Below are 11,574 nucleotides of genomic sequence, written 5' to 3' on the forward strand. Positions count from 1 at the left end.
AAAAACTAAAGTATACTAACGTTACAGTATTTATTATAGTACTATAGTTAATACTTTGACATAGCTTTCATTAATAGTGTTGTGAATCCTATAATAGACAGTATAATATGTTTTACTACTGCATGGCTCAAAAACAAATACAAAATTACTATAGTACTTTTTTTTTCACGTGGTTTGAAATCTTTTCCCAAAATCATTATTCTCAATAATCAGAGCAGAGATATTCAATACAAAACAATCCGTGCGAAACTAAACAACATCAGAGTAACTGTTCACTGATTAATGATGATGATTTATTCTGTAAAACACTTTAACATGGTAATAATGTCTAATGTTGATTACTGCAGTACGTTGTTTACATCTTTCAGATGTAAAATAAAGACGAAAAGATGTTACTCACCGGAAACTCTCAGTCCTGTAGGTCTTATGAAAACATCGCTGTTTCTGTGAAAGTCTCCACGATCAGAGGAATAAATCTGCGTCTGTCGGAGAAACTTGAGCGAACAAAATCAGTCCGGAGCTGGAGGAAGAAGTTTATCGTCGGATGACGCAGGCGAGATTCCGTCTCCATGGCGACGGGAGATGCTTTCATCACGCGCTCTCAGTCACTGGAGTAAAAAGATCAATCACAGATTCATCTAAAACATCAAAGAATTTCACAAAACCTCCGGGCACGCGACGTTTAACTGTTAAAACCAAAAACAAACAAAAATCAACGACAGAAAGCCTGTCACCACGTCATGAATCAATTCAAATAAAAGCAGTAGTGTTTTCTTCAGAGGTAGTTTGATCTGTGAGGATCTGCTGCTGTCTGCTGGACAAGAACAGAGCTGTGTGTGTCTCATCACATTACACACAGCTGCTGAGGACACATGCAGAATATCAGGGTCGACAAACTCTGGTTTCTAGGATGGAGTGAGATTGATGACTGAACCGATCACATTCACCCAACCAGCAGTTTATTCAGTTACCCGTTTACTGTGGTGGATTACTAGATGCACTCTGTAAAAACGTTCTTTATTCACTTTAACCATTCTTAGATAGATTTTACATCTAAGGTGATCTGTCATTTACCAGCAAGATTGTTTTTTATTATTAATTAATTAATTCATTTTTGTTTGTATTTCTCTGTGTGGCAAAAAGTAGAAGGTTTGAAATTTCAGTGTGCGACCAAACAGGGTTGCCAGGTCCCAGAAAAAAAGAAAAGAAACTGAATGAAAACCAAATTTCAAAATTTCCTCCATTCAAACATAGTTGACAGCTGCGACATTCCCATAAATGGCTTAAACGGGTCCTATTATGCACTTTTACAAAATCTTGATTTTGATTTGGGAGTGTAACAGGCTCTCATACTAGGTTGTTCAAAATACATAATTTTTCATTTATTTTACATTATTATAACACCTCTCTCTCCAGTCTAGCATGAACAGCACGAATAGTTCCTGTATCAAATGAAGGCCCGCCTTCTGAAACACAAGATGTGCTGTGATTGGTTAGCTGGGCCAGTCTGAGCTGTGATTGGTTAGCTGGGCCAGTCTGTGCTATGATTGGTTAGCTGGGCCAGTCTGTGCTGTGATTGGTTAGCTGGGCCAGTCTGTGCTGTGATTGGTTGGCTGGGCCAGTCTGAGCTGTGATTGGTTAGCTGGGCCAGTCTGTGCTGTGATTGGTTAGCTGGGCCAGTCTGTGCTTTGATTGGTTAGCTGGGCCAGTCTGAGCTGTGATTGGTTAGCTGGGCCAGTCTGTGCTTTGATTGGTTAGCTGGGCCAGTCTGAGCTGTGATTGGTTAGCTGGGCCAGTCTGAGCTGTGATTGGTTAGCTGGGCCAGTCTGAGCTGTGATTGGTTACCTGGGACAGTCTGAGCTGTGATTGGTTAGCTGGGCCAGTCTGTGGTGTGATTGGTTAGCTGGGCCAATCTGAGCTGTGATTGGTTAGCTGGGCCAGTCTGTGCTTTGATTGGTTAGCTGGGCCAGTCTGAGCTGTGTATGGTTAGCTGGGCCAGTCTGAGCTGTGATTGGTTAACTGGGCCAGTCTGAGCTGTGATTGGTTAGCTGGGCCAGTCTGAGCTGTGATTGGTTAGCTGGGCCAGTCTGAGCTGTGATTGGTTAGCTGGGCCTGTCTGTGGTGTGATTGGTTAGCTGGGCCAGTCTGAGCTGTGATTGGTTAGCTGGGCCAGTCTGAGCTGTGATTGGTTAGCTGGGCCAGTCTGAGCTGTGATTGGTTAGCTGGGCCAGTCTGAGCTGTGATTGGTTAGCTGGGCCAGTCTGTGGTGTGATTGGTTAGCTGGGACAGTCTGTGGTGTGATTGGTTAGCTGGGCCAGTCTGAGCTGTGATTGGTTAGCTGGGCCATTCTGAGCTGTGATTAGTTTGCTGGGCCAGTCTGAGCTGTGATTGGTTAGCTGGGCCAGTCTGAGCTGTGATTGGTTAGCTGGGCCAGTCTGTGGTGTGATTGGTTAGCTGGGCCAGTCTGTGGTGTGATTGGTTAGCTGGGCCAGTCTGAGCTGTGATTGGTTAGCTGGGCCATTCTGAGCTGTGATTGGTTAGCTGGGCCAGTCTGTGGTGTGATTGGTTTGCTGGGCCTGTCTGAGCTGTGATTGGTTAGCTGGGCCAGTCTGTGGTGTGATTGGTTAGCTGGGCCAGTCTGAGCTGTGACTGGCAGCACTGGTTGGGAAATATCATGCCCTTACTGCTGCCAGCTTCAGTGTAAATACTGCATCAAAGTCTGATTTAAACCCAGATGATTGTAACCAGTCTAAGCTCGTCTCTCTTGGGAAAGTTAGTGTGTCTCCGAAATAGTCTTCTCTAGTTTTGCTCAACCAGGTCTCGTCCCATTCGTCAATATCTGTGATATCACAAATCCCAGAAAATAGTACAAATGAGTCGTTTGTTGTAGATTTTGAAAAGTGATTTCTGTTAAATAAAAGAAAAGTCTTTGGTTCCAGTCATTGTGACACACAGTTCCAGTGATAATGTTAAGGAAAACACACTGTAGCTAAATATGTCACATAATGAAATAATATTACATAAGTACATTTGTTATGAAGGCAGACTAAGTAATATGATGTTATGCTTAATAGTCAGATGCATGAACTAGGATCTTACTGAAGTGAAATCATCCATAACTAAGAGGCTATTATCTTAATAAAAAATAAAAAAAAAAAATCTATGTGATTTCAATTTTTTTCAGCAGATGAACAAATGAATGAATGAGTGTATGAATGAACACAAACCTCCATTATGGTGAAAAATACATATGAAGATTTTTGTGGAGCCGTGATACATTTTATTTCTCAGGATTCACAGATGAATAGCAAGTTCAAAAGAACAGCATTTACCTCAAATACAAATCTTTTGCAACATTAGAAATCTATTTACTGTCACTTTTAATCAATTTAATGCATCCTTGATGAATAAAAGTATGACTCTCTTAAAAACTTGAAATTTTTAGCATAAAAAACGTACTTTTGAATGGTAATGTATATGGCATTTAATTTACACAACATTAATTTCTCCACACACACACACACCTAGTGTGTAGGTGATGTCGGGATACGGATCACGTTCTTAGTGGCTGGCATCCCGTGACATTCCCACTCCACGTTCTCCACGAATCCGACACATCACTGCTGTCCATCCCACTGTGATGTCCACAGGAGACCAGTGGACAGGTTAAAGACCAGATACCAGACTTTATTCAGCATGTCCCACTATGAGTCTGTGAATAATTCTTGCCCATAATTTAATGCAAGCTGGACATTTACTGCATGTCTTCTAAAGGCTAGGTGGTGCTGTCTGCAAACTTTTTAGACACTTTTAGGACATCCTGACAATGATTTCTACCTTTTTAGACAGCTAATATAAAAACATTTTTTTACTGTTTATACTTATTTTTAACAAGTTTTTACACTTGCACATTATTTATAGGTTATTATAATATTGTGAAAAAACAATTTCTCAACTTTTTTTTTTAAATATATAATTCTTGAATGTGTGTTTATTTAATGTGAACCAGTGTTAAGAATAGCTGAGATACCATTATAGTTTTTAAGATTATTTTGAATTAGTTCAATTGAGTATTTTTAAGTATTTTTTTTGTTTTAATAATACTGTTCGGTTTTTATAAAAATAAAGCTTTCTTGTTCTAAGCATGAACTCACTTCATTTTGATAAATTGTTCAGAAAACTAGACTTAAACCATTTTAATCCCAGACCCGTTTTTTCCCAGACATGAAAATATCCAGATGATGTGTCATTAGTAACCTTTTGGAAATAATAATTGTTTAATTGTTTTTGTTTTATGGTCTGTCACAATTGTATATTGCATTAACATATTTCTACAGTCAAAAAATGGTTAGATATCTTTTTAAACTGTTTGATTACATTATAGGGTTACTATTATGCATAAAACACTTAGACAAAAAAATAAAAATAAAAAATATTACAACCATCAGCGTTTTACAGTATTGTTACTTTTTTGTAAAATGTATCATCAGATTTTCATATCAGTGCTACCAGTATTACAACATCAATATTGCAAGTTATTTGTAACATTTGAGCTTTTAATATAGTGCAACATTTTATTGTCATTTTCACTAGCAACTGCAATTAGATTTGTTATCCCAGTGACCATCAACATGTTTACTCATTCTGTGACCACACTCAATAAAACTGAATATATGTGAATTGATATATTAATGCTAAACACTTTAAGGATAATGTGGACCAAAAATCTTGTCATATCCTTATGTTAACATACTTTAATAACCTGTAGTTTTGGTATTTTGTCAAAATAAGACAGCTCCCACACATTATTGGCAAATAAACATTTTCTCTCTCACTATACATTATGCTAATATTAGGAAAGTTTTTATGAATGCAGAAGCTGCAGTCAATGTAAAACACAGATCATCCAAACATCACATGCTCAGCCATGAAACTGGTGTTTATTTCACTTTTCCACAAAGCAATAATAAATAAAGGCATTGCCACATTGCTTAAATTTATACAGACTTTAATAGCTCTATTTACAGATGAACTCTCGTCTTTTATTTATTTGTGTGAGGGTTTCTTCCAGTCTTGACTGTTTGAGATTAACATCTATGAGTGAAGGAACCATTGTGAGACTGGAGTTTTAAAAATGTAATCCTAATGTTTTCCCAGATGAAAGGGCCAATGATTTTGCAGGAGGGAGAATGACCACAGTGCTGATTGGGCGTGTGCTTGAGGGGGCGTGGCTAGAGTCAGATTGCAGAACCTGAGCTGAGGGAGATGATGATGATGATTATTATTATGAGAAAGAAAGAAAAAAGGCACATTCAAACCAAAATTAATAAACGAAAGAAGAGAGAGCAAGATATACAGTATAAAGGGAAAAAATGGTTAGTTTATCCCTAAATGTTTCTTTCTCTCTTGTTGTTCCAAACCTATCGAAGCCCATTTCTGCCACGGAATAAAAAGCTAAGGTGATAGTGATTTTTTTTTCTCACAATTCTGAGTTTATATCACACAACTCTGACGTGTGAGTCAGAATTATAAGATATAAACTCGGTGAAATTGAAACTGAATTATGAGATGAAATTTCAGAATTTTGAAACAAATTCAGAATTATGAAATATAAACTTTTGAGATACAGGTACGGCTCAAAATGGAACTCAGTTAAGAGGAACTGCGAGATATAAACTTAGAATTGCAAGGTGGAAAAAATAATTCTGAGTTTACGTCTCACAGTTCTGACTTTTGTTTATAGAACTTTGAAAAACAAAGTCAGATTTTTTTTTTTTTAAAGCTTCCATACCAATCTGCACTGTACAAGGAAAACGGGTGGAGGTTTTTACTGCCCAATCACCAGCCAGCGTTCTTTGTACATATACAGAGCAGCCTGAACATCCAACTGAAAGTCTCCCATGGAAGAAATACAGACAGACAAGATTAGAACAACATAAAGATGACGCCATTTTCACTTTGGGATGAACTGCTCAGAACAGAGGTAAAAAATGGATGAAGAAAAAGAGATTCATGAAGATGAAGGTAGTGTGGACTGAGGAGGAGATCTGAGGGTGGGATTGTGTCAGATAAGGTGATTTGGCCCCTCAGGCTGGACTCAATTACTAAGCAACAGTTCTGTCGCGGTCTCCACGTCCCAGGATTTCGACGACAACGCCGCTATCACTGAGTTCTGAGAAGAAGAGAAGATCCAGATGTCAGTGATTCTGAGTGGAGGAAATACTTACTGCACAAACTGTCATAAAATCACAAGCTGCATCACAATTACTCTCCTTCAGAATAGTGTGCAACATTGCAAAATCACAGCACACACATAGAAGCATGTGCATATGTTTTTTGGACAAATATTTGGAACAGAAGTGCTACAGAAAGAAAAGTTTGTGACAATTATTTTCCAGCTTTGAAAAACTGCAGTAAATGTTATACACACAAATATATGGAAGAAAAGTACAGGACTGCAAAAAATACTGTGAGCTGCAAATTCAAAATGATGAGATAAAATTATGTTTAATTTTGTAAAACAAGCTTCTATACAAGTGTGATATCAATGAGTGTGTATTTACTCACTTTATCAAAGCCCATGGCGCAGAGTTTGTCTATTTTGCGAGTGTATTCTGGGCTGGAGACGGGAGCTCCTGCGTAAACATGTGACCAGAGTCGAGCCGTCTGTTTGAACATCTCTGGGTTCTGTTTATACTGCCAAACAGGAAATACAGAATGTTAAAAGAGGAAGTGAGCAAGTAATTTTATGTTTTTTTCTAGTAGAAAACCTGTGAATGTGAGTGAAACTACGGTGGTACAGTATATATACACTGCTCTTCAAAAGGTTTTTAAAAAGTCTCTCTTCTGCATGTTTTTGATCAAAAATACAGTTAAAATGTGAGATATTATTCTAATGTAAAACAGCTGTTTTCTGTGTGAATCTGTGTTAAAGTGTAATTTATTTCTGTGATGTGCAGCTGTATTTTCAGCATCATTCCTCCAGTCTTCAGTGTCACATGATCTTCAGAAAAAATTAATTGTGGAAACCGTGATACATTTTATTTTTTCAGGATTCACAGTTGAATAGAAAGCTCAAAAGAACAGCATTTATTTGAAACTTTTCATCAGTTTATTGCATCCCTGCTTAATATTCATAAAAAATAAAATAAAAAATAACGTGAGTGTACATCTACATTACTGCATGGCTTTTTTAAATTAACAGTAGATCATTTATTTTTAAATGAACATTCAGTTCATTTAATCTTTGCCTTTTGGAGTGTAATAATCACATCAGAACACATCACAGTTCCTTTATATCATGCTCTTTGTTAATATATGTAAGACTTTAATTTGATCACACTAAACTGATCTTTTTTAAGGACCCTGAATGCTACATGAAAGGCATGTTTTTTCACCACTTCCTGTTGCACATTCCCAACACGAGCCCAAAGCATCTACCTGATTGGCAACTACAGCGTCCTGTGGGTCATCTGGTTCAGCGGCGGCCAGAAGAGCCTGTAGTGACAGTAAAACTGTTCGGAGGGTCATCGCCGCTGCCCTGAAACACACACAGCTTCAGCTTCAGCTCCGGCTCCAGCGCTCGCTTCTCTACTGTGAGATCTTACCACTGGTCCTTCAGGATGTCCAAACAAATGGCACCTGTTACTGAGCTGATGTTGGGATGCCAGATCTTCGTTATAAACCGAACCTGGAAAACATCAGTGGAGAAAGGCATAGTTATTTAATTGTCATTTAAAAGACACATTAGTTAAAAATAGAGGTGAATCTTATGGATTGATTCAGTTTCAATTCAGGGAGTAACAATGTGAGCACAAAATTATTCTTGATTCATCTAAATATTAAATTAGGAACAAGTTAAGACAGATCATTGCCATATTTTGTTTAAAAAATAAAAATAAGAAGTGATTTCTGTGCAAAAATATTCATGTCACAAAGTTATTATAGTTAAGTAAAACTAAAACCATAAAATATTAAACCATTCTGATTTTACAGAATTTAACTGAAATGATATAAAATAAAATATAAATAAATTTAAACTAGTTTTATTTCATCTAGCTGCCAAGGCAAGATTTCTAATTTTCATTTTAACTTTGTGTCCTAAAATAACTAAAATTAAATAAACTAAAATCAATAAATAAAGACTATGTACACACAAATAAATTAAATAAAATATAATAAAATTACAAAAACACACAACAAAAAACAAGGCTACATTTCTCATTTTTGTTTAGTTTAAACTGATGTACTAAAATAACTAAAACCAAATAAAATGAATACATAAAAATTTAGAAACTATATAGGCATGCTTAAAATATTCATAAAAATAACAAAAATTCATTAAAGTGAAAACAGAAAATCTAAAAATAAAATCTTATTCAAAATATCAAAAAAGACTTCTAGTATATCAAGGATACTAAAATAACACTGACTTAAAATGAAATGTACATAATATATAAAGTGTTATCTTTGTTATCTTTTTCTGTCTCGCGAAGGCTACTGAGTTTATACGAGGTCTCCTGCATGTATCTGTATTTGGGTACGCAACACTACCCTAATATCACAAATCATCTGAATACAGACCACATGTTTAACTCAAACCCAGTTTAACTAGACATTAGAACATCATCATCATCTCGTTACTCACCTTAGGTGGATTAAACGGATATGTCTCTGGGATTTTTATTTCTAGCTGATATCTGCCACCTGCAAAACATGACAGAAAGTCAAGCAAAATCAAAGCACATTATAAAATCAATATCATACCCCAGCTAACGTTTTGCTAACATTTACAGTAAATTATAACATTGTTATGTCTGAATGTTCTCTGAACATTTAAGACATCCAGTTAAAAAAAGAACAACAACATGTTTTACTTGGCTATGTGAATGTTACTGGAACATTCCATATTGTAACTGTACGAACATTCCGAGAATGTTACTTTTGAATGTTCTCTGAACATTCTGAAAGACTAGTAACATTTAAAAAACGTTTCAGGAAAGAACACTCCATGAATGAAGTATAAATAATGTTGTGCTAACATTTTGCTAACATTATTAATGACCAGATAACTCTGAGGGAACATTAAAATTAAGCAGAACAACATCTTTTCTCTTACCTTCATAAGGCGTATCTGGCGGTCCTGCGATCTCCCCCTTCAGTTCTGTGAAATTCTCATCCACTAAATCCACCTTGATCTGGTTTTTACTCGTCTGTGAAAATAAAGCGGCAGAACAATTAGTCAACAACTGACATAGTTCACGTTTAAACTCATTCCACAGAATTCTGCAAAAATGAGAGCATAAAAATTCTAGAAAGTCTGGATTGGGTTTCCAAGGCTGGGAACGCCAACATTACGTTAATGTTAAAGTTAACATTTGAAATTGAAATGGACAAAAAATGGACAAAATCAAAAATCAAGAGAACAAACTTAATAAACAAACCCAGGATTCAAACTTAAATGCTAAACCACCAATAACAAACAAAAACAAAAACCAGATGCTGTATTTGTTGTACAGAGATGGTATTATATGGTAAATAATTTTACAGAAAGATCATGTAATATGGTATTTAAATTATATACTATATACATTATCCATTGTACTTATTTTTTATATATTTTATATTTTTTATATTTTTATACATATTATTTATATGGATCTCATATTTAGCTGGCAATTCAATTAATTTGGTCTGAAGTTTTGATGTTAAAAGTTCCACACAAAACTCAATACACACATTAATACATTATCGCACGTATTCTTTACAGTACAGATCAGGTGATTTTAATCAAAATGCGTGTTCGTAAAAATAAATCATCGTCGTGTAATTCTTTCGATACTACACGATGCTATCAGACCACACTCTCGATAAAACTTAAATAAAATTTCCCAAACCAGCCAGTCTACATAAATGATCCCAAATATTATCAGTCGTTGGTCTAAATCGATGAGAAAATGTGTTTGTTTATGAAGCTAGCTGGCCTTCAGTTAGCACGCAGCTAATCATCATTCACACTCACATTACTTTATTTATAACAGCATAAACACACAGGAATACATATCAAATCACTGTATAAACACAATAAGCTCTGTGGAAACGATTTAACAAGCACATTTAACGTTAGAAAACAGAGCTGTGGTATGACTCGGTTCGGGGGATTTGGATTCGTTTAGCAGTGCGGCTCGGCCTGTCGGGACAAACACCCCATAATATTCCTTAAACCTTTCATCTGACAAATTAAACACACATTAAACTGAATTATATCAATGCATGAGTCTAAACAGCTGCATCGGGTTCGGTCCGGATCAGACTCATCTCACATGAATAAATGCACATGTGTTTGATGAAGCATGATTGATTGACAGCTGTCATGTGAAACGCACGTGTGTGTCGATGTTAAACGCACCTCCTCGCTTTTAACGACCTCTTTAAACTCCCGTTTGATCCGCTGGACCGCGATGTTGGCCATGCTGTTCACACACACACACACACACACACACACACACACACACACACACACACACACACACACACACACACACACACACGCGCGCGACTCTCACTCACTCACTCTCTCTTTTTTTTTAATTCAGTATGTAGCCTACTATCTTGCCATGACAATTGTTAAAATGCATTGCCAAAGCATAATGTTTACATTGAATCTAAAACAGATATGTATTTCAATAAATAAATAAATACATGCATGTATATATAATAAAATAAAATCGAACAAATCAATTCAATAAATTCTAGAATTCTATGAACAATTTAAAATTCAGTATGTGCATGTTTGTGGGTGCATCGCTCATTTGTCTCCTCCCTCTTCTTGTGACATCATCAATGGATCTTGCTGCTAGTAAGATACAATGCCTTTTCCCCCTAATGAATATTGAAGTTGTGTTTTATTGTTTAATATTTTATTTATTCTTTTTTATTTTATATATACTTTATTAAAAATTATTTTAAAAAAGTGTAAACAAATTGTTAAAAAATATTATAGTAATAAACAACCTGCAGTTTAATGTTTGCATTTCTTTCCCTTACTGTACCGAAAATGAACCGAACCGAGACTTTAAAACCGAGGTACGTAGCGAACCTTGATTTTTGCGTGCCGTTACACCCCTAGTGTGCAGTCGTGGGTCAGCAGAGTGAAGAACAGGGGGCTCAGCACACATCCTTGGGGGGCCCCAGTGTTCAGTGTAATGGTGCTGGATGTGTTGCTGCCGACCCGTACTGCCTGAGGTCTTCCAGTCAGAAAGTCCAACAGCCAGTTGCACAGCGAAGTGTTGAGTTGTGTTTAATCAGCTTGTCATGACCAAGGTTTGATTACTCGTTTATAGAGTTGTAGTCATGTCCAGCTTTGTCGAGTCCAAGACAAGTCCAAGACCAGGACTAGTCGAGACCTAGTCAAGAACGAGTCCAAAGAGGTTCAAGTCCATGTCAAGTCCAAGTCCAAACGATTCAAGTCCCATCAAGATCAAATGAGAGAGAAAAAGATCCTCTTCAAGGCCACATACTTAACTACTGATAATGTATGTGATGGGACAGACAGCATAGCTCCTATTCTAAGAA

At 36.5% G+C, this 11,574-nt stretch overlaps 2 protein-coding genes across 2 annotated transcripts in view; both read right to left on the reverse strand.

Moving 5' to 3' along the window:
• The window catches only part of LOC132109352 (putative methyltransferase NSUN7), a 53,045-nt gene extending 52,361 nt beyond the window's left edge, over positions 1-684 (reverse strand). Inside the window, exon 1 of the mRNA XM_059515369.1 lies at positions 401-684. The gene's annotated coding sequence lies outside the window, so the exon portion shown is untranslated. The remainder of the gene's footprint in view (positions 1-400) is intronic.
• A 5,377-nt stretch (positions 685-6,061) lies between these two features.
• LOC132110049 (ubiquitin-conjugating enzyme E2 K-like) lies at positions 6,062-10,544 on the reverse strand. Its single transcript, XM_059516634.1, has 7 exons — positions 10,409-10,544; positions 9,119-9,212; positions 8,648-8,706; positions 7,608-7,690; positions 7,441-7,540; positions 6,568-6,696; positions 6,062-6,172 (listed from the first exon to the last, which is right to left on the reverse strand). The coding sequence occupies exons 1-7, from the start codon at positions 10,469-10,471 to the stop codon at positions 6,098-6,100; spliced, it is 603 nt and encodes a 200-aa protein (XP_059372617.1). The 5' UTR covers positions 10,472-10,544; the 3' UTR covers positions 6,062-6,097.
• Between the last annotated feature and the right edge of the window lie 1,030 nt (positions 10,545-11,574).

This window comes from Carassius carassius, chromosome 29 (assembly GCF_963082965.1).
Source record: "Carassius carassius chromosome 29, fCarCar2.1, whole genome shotgun sequence".
Taxonomy (NCBI): domain Eukaryota; kingdom Metazoa; phylum Chordata; class Actinopteri; order Cypriniformes; family Cyprinidae; genus Carassius; species Carassius carassius.